The following is a 24,037-nucleotide window of genomic DNA, read 5'->3' as shown; positions in this document are numbered from 1 at the left end:
TTATTTTTTTTAAAGATTTTATTTATTTATTTGACAGAGATAGAGACAGCCAGTGAGAGAGGGAACACAAGCAGGGGGAGTGGGAGAGGAAGAAGCAGGCTCACAGCGGAGGAGCCTGATGTGGGGCTCGATCCCATAAAGCCGGGATCACACCCTGAGCGGAAGGCAGACGCTTAACTGCTGTGCCACCCAGGTGCCCCCAGATTAGACATTTTTAAAAAAGACTTACAGATCACAGGAAAAGATGTTAGATATCACTAACCATTAGGGGAATATCTATCAAAACCACAATAAGATATCATCTCACACCTATCATAATGGTTATCATCAAAAAGACAGGATATAACAAATGTTACCGAAGATGTGGAAAGGGATCACTGTGAACTGTTGCTGGGAATATATATTGGTGCAGCCATTATTGAGAATAGTTTGGAAGTTCCTCAAAAAAATAAAAATAGAATTACCATATTATGCAGTCATTCCAGTACCAGATACTTATCTGAAGAAACTGAAAACACTAAATCAAAAGGCATATGCTTTCCTATGTTTATCACACCACTACTTACATAACCAAATATGGAAGTAACATAAATATTCAATGTATGTGTGTGTGTATATATATATATATAATATACATATACGTATATATATACATATACGTATATATATACAAGCATATGTGTATCATATATATGTATGTAAATATCTATCTATATACACACTCATATATATACATATATATAATGAAATATATACAGATATATATAATTAAATATTACTTAGCCATAAAAAAGAATGAGATCTTGCTGTCTGACACAAAATGGGTATATCTTGAGGTTACTATGCTAAGTAAAATAAGTAAGATGAAGAAAGCCAAATACCATATGATTTCAATTACATGTGGAGTCTAAAATTCAAAACAAACAAAACAAAACAGAAACTCTTTATAGATACAGAGAACAAACTGATAGTTGTTAGTGGGTATGTGGTTGGGGAATAGATGAAATAGGTAAAGAGTATTAAAAGGTACAATCTTCCAGTTACAAAATAAATGAGACATGTGTATATAATATACTGCATAGAGAATATAATCAATAGTACTGTATCAACTTTGTATGGTGACAGAAAATTACTAGACTTATTTGGTGATGATTTCATAAAAAATATAAATATTGAGTCTCTATGTTGTACACCTGAAGATAATACAATATATCATGTAAATTATTCTTCAGTGAAAAAAATAAAATTCTTGCTGGGTGAATGAGGGTTTAAGATATTAACACTTTGTTCGCTTATTCTCTTTGAATGAGCTCCAATTATCATATCTGTAATTAATGTCAGAGAGATTATTATTCAGTGTTTCAAAATCATTTAAGAGTATATGGTTAAGACTTGTTACAGTGTTGTTCCTTGGGGATATTTTAATGCAGGGCAGCTCAGAACTACTAAGTACTCACACAACAAGTCACACTGTGCTCCAGAGAATGAATATCTCCCTGGGCAGTGTTGGAAGATCATGTCTCAGAGCTCTATGAATCATGGTCCTCAAAAGCATGTCAAGAATCTCTATGTGTGTGAAACTTCTACACATTTGTTTTCCAGCTGCACAACACTTGGCTCACACACAAGAAATAATTTCCAACTTACATCTGTTGTAAGCTCCCTTCACAGAGCAATGAATTGTCAGAATTTTTTAGTTTTCATTCTCTAACTTACTTGTCTATTTCTTCTTAAAGGTAAACTCGAGGAAGAACATGGTAAGTCATCCATTACTTCTCTGTGTTTAATGGATCTGTGTTATATTGTGATCACAATATAAAAAATCAGGAATCTGTGAAGGAAAGATTTAAGAGAAAAAAAAGGTCTATAAAGATATAAGGAAATAAATGCCAATTTAGGATTTGGAATTGTGCAATTCTTTACATGTCCTAATTAGATTGTTCAAGTGTCCATGAGCTCCGTTGGATCATTATGTCTATAATTCCTTGAAGTTTGCAAATATTGTTTTCATTCTACAGAGAGTAGAACCTGGTTAATTCATGGGCAAAGTATTAAATGAAGGTCTGCAATAAATCCTCCAGAAATCCTGAAAAGGCACAGAGTGCTACATTTCAGTGCACAGCACAGCCTGGTCCACCATCAAAATCTCTTCTAATGTTAGCTATTCTTACTCATTGTTTGTTAGTCTGCATGTAGTTTTACTTGGTAGCCCACTTCCATTGGAACTGAGGAAAGGACAATTGTGTAAAATGCACTTGGAGAACCTTTTTCCTCCTGTGCATTTTTAAAACTTCATCATGTCTGGAGGATTCTTTCTCACCTACTCTGACCCGTTCAAATTAAAAAAAAAAAATCATCATGTGCTGTATACCAGTTTCCAAGGTATGAGTTGGTGTTCGTTGTCATCCTATTATGCCCTTTGTAAAGTGTCCAGGGAAAAATGATGTCTTTCAATGCCAAGGATTTCTTGTTAGGATGAGTAATGAAGCCTGACTCACTGTTTCAGGTTATCCCTGACCCTGGATGCCTCCCCCTTCCAAAGGCTAACTGACTCTGTCCCAAATTCTTGAAGCTCAGGCTCCCTGTGTAATATGGATGAAATTTGGTTAATATCATGATGAGATCCACATAATCAACAGATGGACCTGCATGGACTAATTTAGTTCTTGAAGAAAGGAGAGTATAGATGATGGAATTATGGGCATATTTCATGATGCTGTGGAATCTCTTAGAAATCACCCATTTGAGATGACATACACAATGCGTGCTTCCTTATCTCTCATCTCTATCTTTTATTTTCACCTATTTTGCTAATATTTTAACGAGTCAGATCTTGAAACATTTAAGTAGTATCTGTTTCTCTAGAAATTGTTCCATATATCCTTTTTGAATTATTTATTATATATATATATTTTAAGATTTTATTTATTTATTCGACAGAGATAGAGACAGCCAGCGAGAGAGGGAACACAAGCAGAGGGAGTGGGAAAGAAAGAAGCAGGCTCATAGCGGAAGAGCCTGATGTGGGGCTCGATCCCATAACGCCGGGATCACGCCCTGAGCCGAAGGCAGATGCTTAACTGCTGTGCCACCCAGGCGCCCCTATATTTTGTTTTACATATAATTCTTTACACAGAAAGGTAAGCGATATTGATTATATTTTAGAAGGAAGTTATCATAGAGAAATATATTTGATCTATGAAAATTTTATTAGCAATTGATTTCCACATCATAAACTATCAATTCTTTTAAATGATTTCCCTATATATGGTTAGTTATCAGTTGAGACAATATTCTCATTTTGTAACATTATAAATTATAGATTGTATAGCCAGTTTCCATTTTAAAATAATCACACTGTAACATCTTTGTTTAATCATGTCCTCTGTTATTAGATACTTTAGTTTTTTGAAAAAGATTTTATTTATTTATTTTAGAGAGAGAACATGAGTGGAGGAGGAGCAGAGGAACAAGGACAAGTAGACTCTACACTGAGTATGGAGCCAATGAGGGGCTGGAACCCGACTCTGAGATTATAACCTGAGCCAAAACCAAGATTCTGAAACATTAATTGACTGAGCCACCCAGGCACCCCTAGAGGTTTTAATATTTAAAGGCTCAATAAAATAATAATAATGACAACTAATTATCATTAGAATTTTATATGATAAGATGGCAACCAAATTTATCAATATCAATATTTGGCTATTTTTAAAAATTTATTTATTTATTTATTTATTTATTTATTTATTTATTTATTTTAGAGAAAGGGTGTGAAAGAGAGAATGGTAAAAGGGTTAGAGTGCTGGGCACAGAGCCAGTCATGGAGCCTTATCTCATGATCTCTAGATCATGACCTGAGTAAAAGCTGAGAGCTGGTCTCTTAAATGGCTGAGCCACCCAGGCATCCCAATATTTGGCTCTTTTAAGGCTTTACATTTGTTTTCTGTGATATGTTTAATTGTTAAGATATAATGTGCAGAACCTTTGATATACTGAATCCTTGTTTTTTGTTTGTTTTGTTTTGATTTTATTTTTTTAACTCTTGACCTTGTTACTTAGGAGAATATTTTTATAATAATTTGATCTCTATGTATTTGCACCTGTTTTTCTCTACTCCTGAAATATTTCATTTCTGTGATCATTTCCTAATTAACATTGCTTTCCCTGGGGGAACCTGGTGAACCCTCATTGAGTAGTCTATGGGACCACATAGCCATGCATCCCCTCATTATTGTTTTGCATGGTGCTCTGCACATGTGACTGGTCAGGGCAATGTGTCCTTCTTTACAGAAAGTCAACAGCCTGATCAGTGCAGAGCTAAGTGTGGTCAGCCCACCGTACCTGTGGGGTGGAAAACATGATATTTATTTATGATTTTTTCTTTGTTTGTTGTGATCCTTATTTTTCTAGATTATAAGGGAAAAGAGAACAGGAGATCTGTTTTCTTCCCTGGTCTAGCTTTTAAAGATCACACAACACCTAATTTTCATAGAATCCCTAATGTCATAAGTAATCTCTTATATTGACTTCATCTTATAATGTTCTGAATCTCAAGTCTTTGGATATACTCCTCTGAGCCAAAAGTAAGGCATGGTGAAGAATCTTGGTCTGGAGCTGCCCAGAAATGGACTTGCCTGAGACTTTGGGCTAGGCTCTATGGACCTCAGGAAAATCATGGGGAGGGAGGAGTTCCTAAGTGAGTCACTCAGTACTCATACCCCATGAAAGGATATAAATAGGTTGGGAATTGGGAGGGATCACCTTGATGAATATGCCAAAATCTTCCCCAAAAGAAAGAGTAAGTGTTATAGCATCTAAACACACAGATGAAAAATACCTCTCACAATGGTTATTATCAAAAGACAGGAAATGTTGACAAAGGTGTGGAAAGGGAACACTGTGAAATATTCATCGGAGTACAAATTGTTGTAGCCATTATTGAAAAAAGTTTAAGGTTCCTCAAAAAAATAAAAATGGTATTACCGTATTATGCCATAATTCTAGTACTAGGTATTTATCAGAAGAAGGTAAAAACACAGCTGCAAAGAGGCATACATTGTCCTATATTTATCAGAACATTATTTACATAGCCAAGATACAGAAGTAACAAAAATGTCCAAAGACAGATAATGACATAATGGATAAAGAAGATATATATATATAGAGAGAGATCCTCTTATATATAAACTATATATTTATAGATTATATATATATATATAAGATTATATACAATATCATATATATAAGATTATATATAATATGTATATACAAATCTTGGCATTTGAGAGAACATGGGTGTACCTAAATAGTACTACACTAAGTGAAATAAATCAGATGAACAAAACCAAATCAGATGAAGGAAACCAAATATCATGTGATTTCACTTACATGTGAAATCTAAAATTCAAAACTAACTAACGAAAAAAATAGAACAGAAACTATAGATACAGAGAAGAATGGTTGTTATAGGGGATGTGGCTGGGGGAATAGATGAAATTGGTAAAGGGGTTAAAAGGTGCAATCTTCCATTTACAAAATAAATAAGATGTGTATGTAATGTACAACATAGAGAATATAATCAATAGTACCGTATCAATTTTGTATGGTGATACATAACAATGAGACTCATTTTACTGATTATTTCATAAAATATATAAATATTGAATAACTGTGTTGTACACCTGAGGCTAATAAAACACATCATGTCAATTTTGCTTCAATGAAAATAATAAAATTCTTGCTGGATGAATGTGGGTTTAATATATTAACAATTTGCACTCTCCTCAGCATAGATATATGATTTTGGAGATATACACTTCACACTCATTCTCTTTGAGTGACCTCCTCCAATTACCATATCTGTAACTAATAATGTCAGAGAGATTATTATTCAGCAGTTTGAAATCATTTAAGAGAATATGGCTAATACTTGCTACAGTATTGTCCTTTGTGTATATGTTACTGTAGGGCAAATCATAACTACTAAATACTCACCCAGCAAACCACGCTGTGCTCCAGAGAATGAATATCTCCCTGGGCAGTGGTGGAAGGTCATGTCTCAGAGCTCTGTGAATCATGTATGGGTTCTTAAAAGTCTGTTAAGAATCTCTATGTGGTTGAAACTTCTATTTATTTGTTATACAGGTGCACAACACTTGGGTCACACACAAAATATATAGTTTCCTACTCACAACTATTATAAGTTCCCTTCACAGAACAATGAACTGTCAGAATTTTTAGTTTCACTCTCTAACTTCTTTGTGTGTTTCTTTTTAAAGGTAAACTTCAGGAAGACTACGGTAAGTCATCCATTACTTCCCTGTGTTTAATGGCTTTTTTTCTAAAATAATATTTATTTTGTTATATTAGTCACATACAGTACATTCCCAGTTCTTGATGCAATGTTCCATGATTCATTACTTGCATATAACACCCAGTGCACCATGCAATATGTGCCCTCCTTAATACCCATCACCATTCTATCCCAATCCCCCACCCCCTCCCCTCTGAAGCCCTCAGTTTCTTTCCCAGAGTCCACAGTCTCTAATGGTTCATTCCCCCTTCTGTTTACCCCCTTCATTCTTCCCTTCCTTCTCCTACCGATCTTCCTATTTCTCATGTTCCATAAATGAGTGAAACCATATGATAATTCTCTTTCTCTGCTTGACTTATTTCACTTAGCATAATCTCCTCCAGTCCCGTCCATGTTGCTACAAATGTTGTGTAATCGTTCTTTCCGATGGCTGAGTAATATTCCATTGTATATATGGACCACATCTTAATCCAGTCATATGTTGAAGGGCATCTTGGCTCCTTCCACAATTTAGCTATTGTGGACAATGCTGCTATGAACATTGGGGTGCATATGGCCCTTCTCTTCACTACATCTGTATCATTGGGGTAAATACCCAGTAGTGCAATTGCTGGATCATAGGGTAGCTCAATTTTTAACTTTTTAAGGGACCTCCACCCTGTTTTCCAAAGTGGCTGTACCAACTTGCACTCCCACCAACAATGTAGGAGGGATCCCCTTTCTCCACATCCTCTCCAACAATTGTTGTTTCTTGCCTTGTCAATTTTTGCCATTCTAACAGGTTTAAGATAGTATCTCAAGGTGGTTTTGATTTTGATTTCCCTGATGCCTAATGATTTTGAACATTTTTTCATGTGTCTGTTAGCCATTTGTATGTCTTCATTGGAAAAGTGTCTATTCATATCTTCTGCCCATTTATTGATTTGATTATTTGTTTCACGTGTATTGAGTTTGAGAAGTTCTTTGTAGATCTTGGATACAAGTCTTTTATCTGTAATGTCATTTGCAAATATCTTCTCCCATTCTGTGGGCTGCCTCTTAGTTTTTTTGACTGTTTCCTTGGCTGTGCAGAAGCTTTTTATCTTGATGAAGTCCCACAAGTTCATTTTTTCTTTTGTTTCTCTTGCCTTTGAGATGTGTCATGAAAAGGCTTGCTTTGGCCAATGTCGTAGAGATTGCTGCCTATGTTTTCCTCTAGGATTTTGGTGGATTCCTGTCTCACATCGAGGTCTTTCATCCATTTGGAGATTATCTTTGTGTATGGCGTGAGAGAGTGGTCAAGTTTCATTCTTTTGCATATAGCTGTCCAATTTTCACAGCATCATGGCTTGATCACAAAATAAAGGTCAGGTATTTTTTTGAAGGAAAGATTTAAGAGAAAAAAAGTCTGTAAATATATAAGGAAATATATAAGGAAATAAATGCCAATTTGTTTTTTTTTTTTTGCAGTGAGAAATTGTTTTTAATTGAAGTATATTTTGTTTACTATAAAATGCACAGATCTTAGCATACAGGTCGAGGAGCTCTGACAGTTGTACACACCTGTGTAACCGGCCCCTAAGTGAAGACACGAGCATTGCCAGCATCCTGGAGAGGTCCCTTGCAACCCTTTGCAGTCACTCCCCAACCCCCACCCTCACCAGCTCAGGCAGCCTCTGGTCTCTTCTGTCACTACAGACTAGCTTTGCCTGTTGTCGAATTTCATATAAATGGAATTTGACAGTATGTGCTTTTTTGTGGATGGATCTTTTCACTCAACGTCCTGTGTTTTTGAGATTTGTGTTTTGGAATCATGCATTTCCTTCCCTTTTATCTTAATTAGGTGATTCAAGTGTCCAACAGTTCTGCTGGATCATTATGTCTATAATTCCTTGAAGTTTGCAAATATTGCTTTCTTTCTACAGAGATGAAAACCTGGTTAATACCTGGGCAAAGTACTAAATGAAATTCTACAATAAATCCACCAAAAATCCTGAAAAGGCACATGGTGCTATACTTCAATGCAAAGCACAACCTGGTCCACCATCAAAATCTCTACTAATGTTAGCTATTCTCACTTTTTCTTTGTTAGTTTGCATGTATGTTATACTTGCTAAACCACTTCATTTGGAACTGAGGAAAGGAAGCTTGTGTAAAATCCACTTGAAGAAACTTTTTTTTCCTGCCTTTTGAAACTTACTTATGTGTGGAGGATTCTTTCTCCCCTACTCTGACTCCCCCAATTTTTAAAAATCTTTCATAACCTGCTTCATACTAGTTTCCAAGGTATGAATTGGTATTTGTATTATCATCAGATTATGCCCCTTATCAAGTGTCCAGGGAAAAATTATGTCTTTCAAGGCCCTAAATTTCTTCTTGGAATGAACAATGAAGCCTGATTGGCTGTTTCAGGTTATTCCTGACTCTGGATGGGTCCCTTTTCCAAAGGCTCAGTGATCTTGTCCCAGTCTCTTGCAGCTCAGACCCCATGGGTAACCTGCATGAACTTTGGGGAATAACCTGTGATGAGCTCCAAACAATCATCAGATGGATCTGTAGGGTCTGACTTAGCTCTTGAAGAAAGGAGACTGTAGATGATGGAGTTATGGACATATTTCATGATTACTCTGTAATCTCTTAGAAATCATCTATTTGAGATGATGTACACAATGCCTATTTCCTTGTCTCTCTTCTCTATGTCTTATTTTCACCTAGTTGGCTGATATTTTACAAGTCAGAGTGTGAAATATTTGAGTAAAGTCTCCTTCTCTAGAAAATCTTCCACACACACTCTCTTAACTATTTATTCAATATTTTGTTTTTACACGGAAGTCTTAACTACAGAGAAAGGTAAGTGGTATTTGTTTATATTATTTAGAGTGGAAGTTATCATAGAAAAATGTACTTGATCTATGAAAATTATATTAGCAATTGATTTCCACATCATAAACTATCAAAACTTTTAAATTCTCTTTCTATATATAATTAGTTATCATTTGAAACAATCCTGTCCTTTTGTAATACTACAAATTATGGGTTGTATAACCAATTTGCATTTTAAAATAGTCACACTCTAGCATCTTTGTTCAGTTATTTCCTCTGTTATTAGATGTTTTAACTTTTTAAAAAATATTTTATTTATTTATTTTAGAAAGAGAGAGAGCATGAGTGGGGGGAGGAGCAGAAGGATAAGGACAAGTAGACTCCACACTGAGCATGGAGCCCAATGAGGAGCTGGAGCACGTGTCTCTGAGATCATAACCTGAGCAAAACCCAAGAGTCTGAAACATTAACTGACTGAGCCACCCAGGCACCCCTAGATATTTTAATATTTAAAGGCCCAATAAAGTACTCAGATAGTCCTCTATGATTTTTTCTACCATTACTTTTAAAATACAAATGAATACCCCTGAACTTTGATCTTACTCTTGGTTTTCTTCTAATTCCTAAATTCTTTATTATTAAATGATAATTAATTATCATTTAAATTGTATATGACAGGGGTGCCTGGGTTGCACAGCGGTTAAGCGTCTGCCTTTGGCTCAGGGCGTGATCCCAGCCTTATGGGATCTAGCCCCACATCAGGCTCCTCCGCTATGAGCCTGCTTCTTCCTCTCCCACTCCCCCTGCTTGTGTTCCCTCTCTCGCTGGCTGTCTCTATCTCTGTCGAATAAATAAATAAAATCTTAAAAAAAAACTAAAAATAAATAAACTGTATATGATAAGATGCCAACCAATTTACCAATATCAATATTTGGCTATTTTTTAAAGGATTTATTTATTTATTTTATAGGGAGAGTGTGAGAGAGGGAGTGGGGGAAGGGCAGAGAGAGAGGGAGAAGCAGACTCCCCATTGAGTAGGGAGCCTGAATGAGTTCCAGGATCATGACCTGAGCTGAAGGCAGATGCTTAACCAACTGAGGTACCCCAGGTCCCCCGAATTTGTTTACTTCTAACTCAGAGAAACACGTGCTTACGTTTAGAGGATAAGGTCACAGATGTAAGTTGTGCCTGAAGAGACATGGACCAAAAAGAGAAGATGGCAACAATTGTGCATGCTTGGAAAGTTCCCACAGAACTAACCTTATCCCTGTGAAAATAGAGAGACCTGGAGGAGAATTTAAGTAAAACCTAGTGAACTGTTTTTTACATGTGAGCACTGTTCTAGCCACATCCTTGAGGAGTAGCTGTGTTTTGTCAGCTTCAGAGATCTAGGGCAGAAACACTGTACAATTCTGTTTATTAAGTACTTTCTAAGGACCAGGTAGAGCAAATGTTCTTAAACCCAAGCATGCATCAGAATCATATGGAAGGCACGTATTGCTGGCACACAGGCAGAATTTTCTTATTCAATATTTCTGAGTTGGGCTGAAGTATTGGCATTTCTAACAAGGTTTCACGTTAGAAATTCAATGTCGCTGTGCCAGGAGCCATACCATAAAGAATGCTGCTCTATCAAATTTTAATTAATGATTTAGTAACATATTAAGAACTACTAAACATTAGAATTTTAATTTCTTGGGATGAGCAATGAAGCCTGACTGGCTGTTTCAGGTTATTCCAGACTCTGGATGCCTCCCAGTTCCAAAGGTTCAGTGATCCTGTCCCAGTCCCTTGCAGCTCAGACTCCATGGGCAATCCGGATGAGCTTTGGGGAGGTTCCTCAGATCAGCTCCTCACAATCATCAGATGGATCTGCATGGACTGACTTAGTTCTTGAAGAAAGTAAACTGTAGATGATGGAATTATGGGCACATTTCATGATACTTTGGGATTTCTTAGAAATCATCCATTTGAGATGATGTACACATGACTGCTTCCTTGTCTCTCTTCTCTATCTCTTATTTTCTCCTACTTGACTAATCTTTTACCAAGGCAGAGCTTGAAAGATTTGAGTAGAGTCTGCTTCTCTAGAAATTCTTCCACACATACTTTGTTGAATTCTTTATTCAATATTTTGTTTTTACACAGAAGTCTTAATTACAGAGAAAGGTAAGTGGTATTTCTTTATATTTTAGAAGGGAAGGTATCATAGAAAAATACCTTCGATCTATGAAAATTATATTAGCAATTGATTTTCACATCATAAACTATCAATTCTTTTAAATTATTTTAAATTCCTCCCTATATATATTATTAGTTATCAGTTGAAACAATGTTGTTCTTTCATAACATTATAAATTATAAGTTTTATAACCAATTTGCATTTTAAAATAGTAACATGGTGACATCTTTTTAAAAATATTTCCTTGGTTCATTAGATGATTTAATTTTTAAATGTCAAATGATCAGATATTCCTTTATGATTTTATCTGCTATTATTTTAAAAATATAAATCAATTTCTGAATTTTTGATCGGCACCTATTTTTTCTAATTTCTAAATTCTATGTAATTAAATAATAAAATAATTAATGCTAATTTATATTTATATGCCAGCCAAATTATCAACACCAATATTTGATCTTTTAAGGCTTTACATTTTTCTATATGAATGTTAAACTCTTAAAATATAATATCCATATGCTTTCATATACTATATCCATATATTTTTTGTTTTGATTTTGTTTTATAACTCTTGACCTTGTTATTTAGGAGAATATTTTTGTAATAATTTGATCTCTATGCCTTTGCACTTGTTTTTCTCTACTCCTGAAATATTTCATTTCTGTGATCATTTCCTAATTAACACTGCTTTCCCTGGGGGAACTTGGTGAACCCTCACTGAGTAGTCTATGGGACCCCACAAGCATGCAGCCCCTTATTATTGTTTTGCATGGTGCTCAGTACAGGTGACTGGTCAGGGCTCTGTGTCCTTCTTGACTGAGAGTCAGTAGACTGATCAGTGGAGAGCTAAGTGACATCAGTCCATCAATACCTGTGGGGTGTAAAAACTGATGTTTATTTATGAATTTTTCTTTGTCTGTTTGTTTTGATCCTTATTTTTCTAGATTATGTAGGAAAAAAGAACATGAGTTCTGTTTTCTTCCCTGGTCTAGCTTTTAAAGATCACATAACACCTAATTTTCACAGAATCACTTATGTTATAGTTAATTCCTTATACTGACTTTATCTGTGTTGTTCTGAACCTCATGACTTTGGCCATATTTCTCTCAACCAAAAGTAAAGCTAGGTGAAGAATCTTAGTCTGGAGCTGCTTAGAAATAGACTTGCCTGAGACCTCAGGAAAGGCTCTATGATACCTCAGGAGAAGGAGGAATTCCTAAGAGAGTTACTAAGTACTCATACCCCATGAAAGGATATAAAATAGATTGGGAATTAGGAGGGATCACCTTGATGAATATACCAAAATCTTCCCCAAAAGAAAGAGTGTGCATTATAGGATCTAAACACACAGATGCTCCTCACGTGAGACAAGGTTTTCTCCTTCTTTCCAGAAACTCACACTTTGCTCCACCTTAAGCTCACTTTCTCTTAAGAACCACAAACTTCATAAGAGGTGAGAGCAGGTAGCTGACCTGAGGCAGAAGGGACAATGGGCATTGCCTGGCCTGCACAATTTAATACTCAAAATGTATATGGAAAAATAATTCTGGGAAGTTTATTTGAAAGGCTAATAATGAGATTAAATGAAGTTGCTTCTTGCAAAAATATCCATGATTTCCAGGTTATTCTATAAACCAGTCATAAAGGCACATATAATTGTGTGTCATATAGTCTCAGTATGTCAGATGTTTAATAAGTAGCTATTTTGAAAATGTACTTACTTAAATTAATTTGTTACAGTTCATAAAACATACTATATTATGTACTTGAGAAACTTCTCAAGAAAGTCCTTGTGAGGACATTTGCTGACTCTTATCTGAAAGACTCAAAGCAATGAGTTATTGATATGGTTGGGTAAAAACCATGGAAATTTGTATTGACTCTAAGTCTGCAACCACGGAGAGTTCACTCTGCAGGACAAATCTGCAATATGTTCAGATTAATATCAGATATGATGTGGGAGGTCTTCAAGACTGAAGGACTAAACAATATATGGTTTGGAGAATTTTATGGTGTGGATCAGGAAACTATCTCTCTATTGCTAACACTCCAAGAGACACGTCATGTTTTTATGGTTGTTCAAATAAAGGATCTATTGCTTGATGTGAATATGCTAAAGAAATCACCTCATTAACACAAGGTAAGCTAAAGCAAACCCCCCTCTGAGGAAATCCTTAGAAAGTATTTTTTGTTCTTTTTCAGTTTCTTCTTCTCAGCTTCCAGGTATTGTGAATGATCTTGTGAAATAATGAGGATTTGAAGGCCAGTTTCTGAGTACCCTCTACTCTGGGAAGAATGAGTAGAATTTGCAGGTCTTTGGCACCTATTTTCTCAACTTGCAGACATCATCCAAAAAATACCCTTTTAAATATCCTGTTTTATTTCCATATAAACACATTTGCAAGTCTTATGGTATTCTTTAGATTGAATAATGTTTTTTTCTTATTATTCAGAAAATAAGTCTCTTTCTGTGTCAGAGATATCTACCGGATCTTCAAGTCTATGGTCTCAGGGTCTGTGTTGTCAAGCAGGAGCAAGTTCTAGGACAGATCTTCTGTGAGTAAAGATAAGAGGACACGTTCTAACATACTGTTCTTTTTTTTTTTCTTTACATAGACAATATAGAAAAAGAGAATGGTAAGTGTTCTTATTTTTGACTGAAGCAGTGTTTGAACATTCCACACTTGATGTTTTTTCATTATTATAAAGAAAAGCTAATATCCAGACACACCACTTATGATCTAAAAATATTTAGAAACGAGATCCATAAAAACACACTCTTTAACAGAAAGCAAGCCCATGGTTGGGATTTTGCCCTAATATTCTTTATGTATACTCGGCCACACAAACTTTAAAAGTTGAAAACTGTTGTGGAGCACCTGGGTGGCTCAGGTGGTTAAGCATCAGACTCTTGGCTTTCACCTAGGTCATCATCTCAGGGCTGTGAGATCAAGCCCCACATTGGGCTCCCCGCTAAGCAGGGAGTCTGTTTGAGATTCTCTTCCTCTCCCCTCCCCTACTCACTTTCTCTCTCCCTGTCTTCATCTAAAATAAATAAATAAATCTAAAACAAATAAAAATATTTAGAAACAACTTAAATATCTTTCTGCTACTTTTCAGAAAGTAAAGTAATCATAACACAGGGAAAGTTATAGCTGTAAAGAGAGAAGAACCAGATGCATCAGCTAGTACTGGTGAGGGCTGGAAGTCAGGTGTGACATCTGCTCCATGCACTGAGGGCAGTCATTTTTTGTGCCTATGGTAATTAACTGCCTGGTCCATAGTCAGTGCTTAGGAAACAATGAGAGAAAAAGACTTTCACCTTGGAAGTTGCTATCTCAGGACAGGTACACATTTCACATTTAAGTGATAAATGTAAACTAATATTCTCATAAGTGTTATGGAAGAGGATTCGTGATGCATGAATGCTACTATTGTTAGTGAGATTGAACTTAGTGCTGGGTGGTGAATTTGCTGAAAAAGCAACAACAAAGATGAGACTAGTGGTAGTGAAGAGGACAGGTTGGTCAAAGGGAGCACTAGCATGTGGAAAGCAGGAAGCACAAGAGACACTAAAGTCTGGGGGGAGGTGAGCACATGATTCCATCAGAGGAGACGTAATATTCAGCTGACTCTGATCCAGAAAATCCTGTAAGGGCTGTAGGGTAGACAAAGGCTAGGAAATGCAACATCTCATTACCATTCTAAGAATTTTGAATGTGATCCTGGAAACAGAATTTTTAATATTATCCAAGAAATTCAGGGAATCACAAAAATATTACATGAAAAGGGGGTACAGTGACAACATTTTCATTTCAACAATGTTTTTTTCTTGGAGGTAGAGAATATACCATATGGTTAGTGGGGAAAAAAAAGAAAAAAAAGAAAGAAAGAAAAAGAAAAGCTAGAGGGAATCTACTCTGAGCTCTACACTTAGTTAAATAACCTCATCTAAGAAATCACTATTTCATGGTCAGTCTTCAATGCCAGTAATTGTATATATTATTTAGTTATTATATTAGTCTGCTGGTCTCTTTAATGTGAAAGAGAAATCTTGTGTAAAATCAATAGTTTAATGAAATAGAGAAATCCTGTGTAACATCTGTGGTTGGTTTTTGAATCTGATTCTTTGCCTAGAGACCTCCAGGATAGTGTTTGCAGTATTGTCCCTGCTTTATCTGACTTTGGAATCATATTCGGATTTAGTTTTTCTGTGTGGCAAATCTCATATGAGGAAAGCTCTTGACCAAATGTAAACATACTCTGAGTGAGTCTATATAATATAAACCTATTCTGATTAAAATCAGATTAACCAGATTAATACAAATTTGAAAACCAATGCACATAAACTTATTATATTTCCAATAATTCTCAGTTTCTCAGAATTGAATGAATACTTCCTTGGAGTAAAGAAAAATTTCAATTCATTTGACAAAGAATGCCAACAAACAACTTTTATTTTAAAAAATAAATTCATACATAGAAGAAGAAAAACATTTATCCATTGTTTAAGGAAGGTAGGTTAGTCATGTGGGGCATATCCTGACAGGAAAATGTATTTATCCTCATTATCATCATCATCATCAACAATCAACATTTATTTATCAAAGTGTTTTATATCAAACAAATTGTGCTTTACAATGATAATGCATAGGTAAATACAAAGCACCTATTGGTGAATATCAGTCCTATGCTGAGAAATTTTGAGTGAGGAGCGATTTCACCTAATAAGATGATAAGATCAGCATTTTAAAAAGACTGCATTAGAGAATCCATTGATGTGTGCAAGAGCACCTATCGGTAGAGCAGTAAAGGGACTTCCACAGTAGTTGAGAAAGATTCAGAAGGGTGATGAAGATGGTGTGAATCTATGATGGAGGCAGAATCAAGAAGTCTCAATCAAGGTGAAGGGTGAAGTGGGGGGTAATGGAGAAGGAGGTACAAACAAAATGGCCGTCTTTCTGATCTATATAACTGTATACCTTGATTTTGGTCATTGAGATGGTAATAAAATTCAATACTCTGGTACCAGTAATTCCTCAACTCTCTTACCATTAGTGATCTCTTCAATTGCCTAAACTTCTAATAATTAGTATCAGGCCCTCAGTGACATTCGGCCAAAAAAAAAAAAAAGAATAATTTTGAACTTTATTCTCTGTTTTTAATTTATTGCTTTGTCTTTTATTGCTTTGTCTTTGGTATTTAAGTAACAAACTGAATTTTTACTTTAAATGATTTTTGACTCATTTTTTGTGTGTCATTTCACATGATTCTCTTTCTCTCAGATTACCTCAAAGATGAGATTTATAAATGATCAACAGTTTTGTTTTTTACTTTTATCAGAATAAGGGAAAATCAGTAATTCAATGCACAAAAAAGAACTAGCTTACTAAATGTTATTTACAACAAAGGAAACCATCCAATCACTCTATTATGCTATAGAAGGGTGCTTGCTTTCATGGAAAATACTAAAATTAATTTTGAATAGAACAGAGTATGTTATGAAAACCATGTATTAGATTATTCCTTTTGTTATTGTGGTGTAAGAATATTTTGGGTATTTAGATAATGATAATATAGCTAGGTATTTTAAAGGGGTTGTAGCTGGGTAATGGAAACCTGAAAGGATATTTTTTCTCTCTTTTATTTTTTATACTATATTAACACATATTATTTTTGTAACAAATGATGTTTTTAATTAAACACAAAGAAAGTAATCCTTGTCAAAGTCAGCAGCAGTGCCTCTGGTGACCCTCCTTGTTTTCTTAAAGAACCTTGATTTTAGAATGGTGTTTCAGTTGGCAGGCTGCTTGACTTTGCTTCTGTGGATGGAGAGATTGTGTCATACTCATCACGATGAAAATAGATCTCAGTCTGAAGAAGACCCTCAGTAAAAATGTGCTGGATAAGTAGGAAATTTTTTTAATAATAATATTTTTTATTATACTATATTAGTCACCATACAGTACATCCCTGGTTTTGGTGTAAAGTTCCATGATTAATTACTTGCATATAACAACCAGTGCACCATGCAATACGTGCCCTCCTTAATACCCATCACCAGCCTATCCCATTTCCCCCCTCCCCTCTGAAGCCCTCAGTTTGTTTCCCAGAGTCCATAGTCTTTCATGGTTCATTCCCCCTTCTGTTTACCCCCCTTTTCTTCTTCCCTTTATTCTCCTACTGGTCTTCCTACTTCTTATGTTCCATAAATGAGTGAAACCATATGATAATTGTCTTTCTCTGCTTGACTTATTTCGCTTAGCATTATCTCCTCCAGTCCTGTCCATGTTGCTGCAAATGTTGAGAAATCATTCTTTTTGATAGCTGAGTAATATTCCATTGTATATATGGACCCCATCTTCTTAATCCAGTCATCTGTTGAAGGGCATCTCGGCTCCTTCCATGATTTAGCTATTGTGGAATTTTTGAAATTAAATTAGGAATGTAATGAATAAAAAGTAATAAATGTTGCTTGTGGACATGTCAGTTAAGTTAAATACCAGTTGCTGAATGAAGAATTTTGGATTTTTTTCACATTAGCTCATTTATCCACTACCTTGTAGATGACAGTAGCATCCTAAGTTAAGGTACTTTCTTGATAACATACAGATCACACCTGGTAGAGATACAATTTGGTTACAGTTTGAGAAAGCTCTGTTCATATTTTGAACCATCTTTAGCTGACTGCCATGAATCTCTAGTTTATTTTAATGATTTTTTTATTATATTATGTTAGTCACCATACAGTACATCCCCGGTTTCCGATGTAAGGCTCAATGATTCATTAGTTGTGTATAACACCCAGTGCACCATGCAATACGTGCCCTCCTTACTACCCATCACCGGTCTATCCCATTCCCCCATCCCCCTCCCCTCTAAAGTCCTCAGTTTGTTTCTCATAGTCCATAGTCTCTCATGGAATCTCTAGTTTAAAAATGTATTATATATTCATGTAATTGCTACTTCTTTAACTGCATGACAATTTCTTTTTCATACATCTCTATATTACTTAAAACTCTATGCCATATATTTGAATATAAATTTCTTCCTCAGTTTGCATAACTGATTTCTGTTGTGGTATCTATATTCTTGTGCTAACATATGTAGCACATAAAGAAACACCTAAAAAAACCTAAATGATGTATCATAATTGCATTATCCAATTAATCATGTCAAAATGATAAATAATTATGGTTACAACTTTCTTAGAATGGTGTTTTGTTGTTTGCATTGTAAAATAAAATCACCACTTTGATGAAGGTGAATTCATGATGTATGTACATATTTACAGTAGACTTTCTTTAACATTAATTAACTTTAGGGGCACTTGGTGGCTCAGTCAGTTATCTGCCATGGCTCAGTTTGTGATCTGGGGTCCTAGGATTGAACCCCACATCAAGCTCCCTCCTCAGTGCGGACCCTGCTTCTCCCTCTCCTTCTGCTGCTCTCCCTGTTTGTCCTCTCTTGCTTTCTCTCTCTGTCAAATAAGTAAAAAACCTTTAAAATAAAATAATAAAATTAATAAAATAAAATAAAATAAAAACTTTATTTTCTAGTAAATACAAAACTTTGCAAAGAAAAAAGAGCTTTGTTGATAACTGGATGCTAAATATTCCTAAGTCACATATCTATTACAAGTACATATTGAACATTATATTAAACACATATTAAATATTATATACCCAGTAATGTATCTGGCAAAATTCATGTACTTAAGAACTTATTTATTTATTTATTTATTTATTTATTTATTTATTTATGTATTTGGATCATTGTTATATTGCAATATATTGACCAGACTAACCTTTGCTAATACCTCTCAGATCAATATCACATCTTATAATTATAATTTCTTTTTTGTGGTAAGGACATTTTTTTAAGGATTTATTCATTTTTTTGAGTGAGAGAGAGAGAGACCAAGTGTGGGGAGAGCAGCGGGAGCTAATCACAAGAGGACTCCTCCCTGAGCTTGGAGACCAAATCAGAGCTCCATCTCAGGACCCTGAGATCATGACCTGAACCAAAATCAAGAGTTGGACACTTAACCAACCGAGCCATCCAGGGAGCCCTGTAGTAAGGACATTTAGGATTTACTCCCTTAGCAACTTTGAAATAGTTCTTTATAACACTAATAAATGAAAATAAGTGCTTATTTGCCTTATCTTTTTTATTGATATACAATTGACATATTTCATTGTGTAATTTTTAGGTGTACATGTTGATCTGATACATTTACATATTGCAATATAATTACCACCACAGCATTAGCTAACACCGCCATAAAATTGTGTAATTGTAATTCATTTGTTGACTGAGAACAATTAAGATCTATCCTCTTAACAACTTTGAAGTTAATAATGCTTTAGTGTTGACTACAATCATGATGCTGTGCAATAGTTCTCCAGAACTTACTCATCTCCTAGTTGTAGGTTTTCACCCTTTGGCTACTATCTTCCCAATTCCTCTCCACCCAGCCTCTGGTAATACCCATTCTATTCTCTGTTTCTATGACTTCAGTTTTTAGTTTTAATTCCACATATAAGTGATACCATACAATATTTTTCTTTCTCTTTCTGATTTACCTCACATAGCATAATGCATTCACATATCATCTGCATTCATGTGATCACAAGTGCCATTTCCTTTTTTTTAGTGACTGAATAATAATAAAAATTATATATATACACACACATATATGTATATATACAATTATATTATATAATAATAAATATATACCACAAATATAATTACATATAAATTATAAATTGTTATATATAATTAATTATATATGATATATAATTCTATATTAATGTTTATATATAACATATATATATATGTATGTATAGTATACACACACACACACACACACACATATAATGTTGGTCTTCTTTCCATGTGCCTGTTGTTCTTTTGGGCACTTGTACATCTTCTGTGGAAAAATATCTACTCCTTTCTTCTCCCCACTTTTTTAATCAGACTGTTTGTTTCTTGCTTTTGAGTTGTATATGTTCTTTATATATATTTTGACATTAACTCGTTCAGTGACTTGCAAATATTTTCTCCCATTCTGTATGTTGTCATTTCATTTTGTTGATTTTTTTCACCATTCTGGAAGCTTGGAAATCTAAGGTCGAGGCACCAGCATATTTGGTTTCTGAGAATCCACTTCCTGGTTTGCAGATGGCCTTGTTCTCACTGTGTTCTCACATGGCAGAAAGCTGAGAACAAGAACAAGTACTCATGGTTCTTCTTATAAGGGCACTAATCCTATTCATGAGGTTTCCACCGTCATGGCCAAATTAATTTCCAAAGCCTCTACTTCTTAATATTATTACATTGGGGAATAAGATTTTAATATATCAATTTTGTAGAAAAAATTCAGTCCATAACATGACATTATAGGCATGGTACTCAAAAACTTTCCTGGTGACCTATTTTCTAAAAAAAAAAAAAATAAAACCTAGTAAATTGGTTACAGAATTTCACACTTGTGAAATTGTTAGGAAATATCTACATACTACAATAATATGGCACTTTACCATCAAAGAGACCTGAAGTCTACATGTGGCAGCATGAACCTCCCCTACCTCCACTTCCATGCCCAACAACTTGTGCAAAGGAAGAGAATAAAATAAATAGACAGTATGAGATAAAGCAGAAATACAGAGAGAAAAAGAACAGAAAAGAAATATGGATAAAAATCAAAGAAAGACAGGGCATGGAGCTGTGCACCGTTGGTGAGTGTGGCAGCTTGGAGTTATTGTGAAGTGGCAGGATGGAAAGTTAAAATATCAATCGTGGATGGGCTTATTTTATTGTCCTTCTGAGATGTGTACGCATATGTGGGTGTATTTGTGTGTGTGTTTATATATTTTATGTATTTCTACAACTCTAGCTCAAGTGAGTAGAGCTTTCTGTCACACAAAATCACACATAAACAAATGCAAAATTCACAATGTACTCAAATTCTTTCTTAATATGTTAATCATAGGGACACATTTGCATTTTCAAAAGAAGCATAGCAAAAATAACTGCATTTATTTTTCTTAACATTTTAAAAGACTTTGAAATCTATTTTACAGGGGGTAAGGTTAGAGGGAGAGAGAGCTGCAAGCAGACCCCATATGAGTGTGGAACCAGATGTGGGACTCGATCTCATGACCCTGAGATCAGGTCCCTGAGATCATCATCTGAGCCAAAATCAAGAGTTGGATGCTTAACTGTGTCACCCAAGAGCCTCTGCATTTAGTTTTTAATTCTTCAGGTGCAGAGAAGCAGAAATTATATCCAAACCTCACTGGTGTTTTCAGTGCTAGCTTCTTAAATTTTTACTTTTTTGAGAGGGCAATCTGCAGGAGTCCATGTGCTTAATGCAAACACCTGGGAGTGGCTATTTCTGGGCAAAAAAATTTGCATTAATATCCTTTGAATTATGTTAAAGCAAAGCCAACAAAAAGACTTTAAACCATTATTTTCCAAATCAGTTACTTTAATCCATCTATTGTTTTTTTTCTAACCCAAATGATTTACATGTGCAGATATTAGAAAAAGAGTTAATAACTCCTATCCAATTTCTCACAAGGATTTGCCACTGTTTTTTATTTCAGGAAAACTTCATGAGGAGCTTGGTAAGTGATATTTCTCTGTGAGGATAGAAATGTAAATATATTTCAAAGCAAACTCTCACTATGTTCCATTCTTTCAGAAAGGATAAAACTCCTGGGAGAAGAAGGTGAGTAATGGAAATGGACACCTCTGCCTCTGACTTATGCACCCACCTTTTGACCACTCATCACTTTCCTGTTTTACTCACTGCTAAGCCTTGGTTTCAAAACTAAAATTTTCTTTTTTCTTTCCTTTTTTTTTTTTTTGATTTTAGGGTTGAAGTTTGCTAGAAGATATGCAGGTAACAAGAGGTTGAAGTATTTATATATTGATTCTTACTTTTAGACAGCACACTGGGTCACCAGAGAAGGGAGAAGGTAACACAGATTACACACACTCACTTTTTATTTTTTCCTCCAAAACTTCCATTTTATCAAATAAATGGTTAAAAACACTCAAATCCAAAGTAAATATGTATAATTGTTTTTCATTAATTCATAAATTGAATCAGATGGATCTGTACTTGAATCCAAACTTTAATTAATATTAGTAATCATAGTTGGACAAACTTCCCTAAGTCTTCGTTGTCTGAACTACAAAATAAAACTATGTCTCCATTTGATTGATTTATTAAAATTAAATAAGTATAAATGTGCTTCAAACAGCACTAGGCACATAGTAAGTGTTCAATGTAACATTGACCATATTTAAAAAATTATTTTGACTGGAAAATATCTATATGTTTAGATATTCATCTTTTCTATTCTGAACAAATGCTAATTACCAAGTTCTCAAGTGTGTGATTTGATAAATAGAGGTGATATAAAAAACATGACCTGAGGGAAAGGAGCAGCTTCATTTGAAAAGAACTAGGAAAGATCCTAGACGAAGGAGGGTCACTTGTATAATGTGTTAAATATTGTGGATTATTAGTGGTCATAGCCAAGACTGACAACATGTTCTTCCGTAGAAAATGTTATCTTGGATCCAGACACAGCTCATCCATATCTCCAAATTGCTGAAGACAACAAAAGTGTGAAAGGAGGTGATATCTTGCAGGATCTACCCAAAAGTACACAGCGGTTTGATAACCTAGTCTGTGTATTAGGTCAGCAATTTTTTTCTGAAGGTAAACACTACTGGGAAGTGAGTGTGAAAAATAAAATAAAGTGGACTCTAGGCATTTGTAAACATTCTGTCTGCAGACAGGGAGAAATCACAGAGTCTCCAGACACTGGGTTCTGGACACTGTGCTTGAATAAAAGTAATGACTACCAAGCTCTTGCAAATCCACACATAACACTCCACCTTGAGGAACCTCCTGACATTGTTGGAATCTTCTTGGACTATGAGGCTGGAAGGGTCTCCTTTTATAATGTGACCAACCTGTCTCACATCTATACCTACAGAAAGTGCTTCACAGAGGTCTTGAGACCATACTTTTATCCTGGCCCCCTCTACAATGGTCAAAATGAACACCCTCTGAAAATCCTGTGACTAGGGTACATAAACAAGCCAGGAAGAAGATGTTCTGTGTGACTGAGGAAGAAAATGCCTTATTTTGAATCTGCTGAAATTGGGATTTATATATATATATATATATATAATTTATAAATTTTATGATTTATATATATATAAATATTTTCTTTTAGAATGTTAGACTTCTTCCTTCAAATGAATCTAAAAATCATTTTGATGTCATAAATTATACCTTTTTATCATTTTAGTCCTCAATATGTCTATTTGTTAATGGACAAGAATTATTTGATTTGAGTTACATGCTATAGAATTTAGTTGGCAATTCCAGGCCACAGGACATAAATACAATAGCCAAAGGAAGTTTCTACTTTTGCAAGTGGTGAAGAAAAGCTAATTCTCAGTTGATCCCTGATAGGTGTGATTTCTCCTTCATTCATGTTTTGAAATGGAAGAGGGTGTGGGTTCTACTCTGCAACATCAGGAAATTGACTGGGCCCCAACCCTATTGATATTGCCTAAACCTAGAGGAGCATGATTGCTTTGACAAGAGAGTTCTTTTTTTTTTAAGATTTTATTTATTTATTTGAGAGAGAGAGAGACAGCCAGCGAGAGAGGGAACACAGGCAGGGGGAGTGGGAGAGGGAGAAGCA

At 35.0% G+C, this 24,037-nt stretch overlaps 1 protein-coding gene across 1 annotated transcript in view; it reads left to right on the top strand.

Moving 5' to 3' along the window:
• LOC148110174 (erythroid membrane-associated protein-like) overlaps nt 1-23,405 on the top strand; it is a 71,707-nt gene extending 48,302 nt beyond the window's left edge. The window contains exons 2-6 of the mRNA XM_087862473.1: nt 1,737-1,757; nt 6,282-6,302; nt 21,911-21,931; nt 22,183-22,209; nt 22,879-23,405. Coding sequence (XP_087718599.1) covers nt 1,737-1,757; nt 6,282-6,302; nt 21,911-21,931; nt 22,183-22,209; nt 22,879-23,405 — 617 coding nt within the window. The remainder of the gene's footprint in view (nt 1-1,736; nt 1,758-6,281; nt 6,303-21,910; nt 21,932-22,182; nt 22,210-22,878) is intronic.
• Nucleotides 23,406-24,037: the final 632 nt, after the last annotated feature.

The sequence above is a fragment of the Ursus americanus genome, chromosome 5 (genome assembly GCF_024610735.1).
Source record: "Ursus americanus isolate L20-20 chromosome 5, mUrsAme1.1.p, whole genome shotgun sequence".
Lineage (NCBI taxonomy): Eukaryota > Metazoa > Chordata > Mammalia > Carnivora > Ursidae > Ursus > Ursus americanus.
Note: the sequence above shows the minus strand (reverse complement) of the source record. Positions and strands in the feature narration are given on the sequence as shown.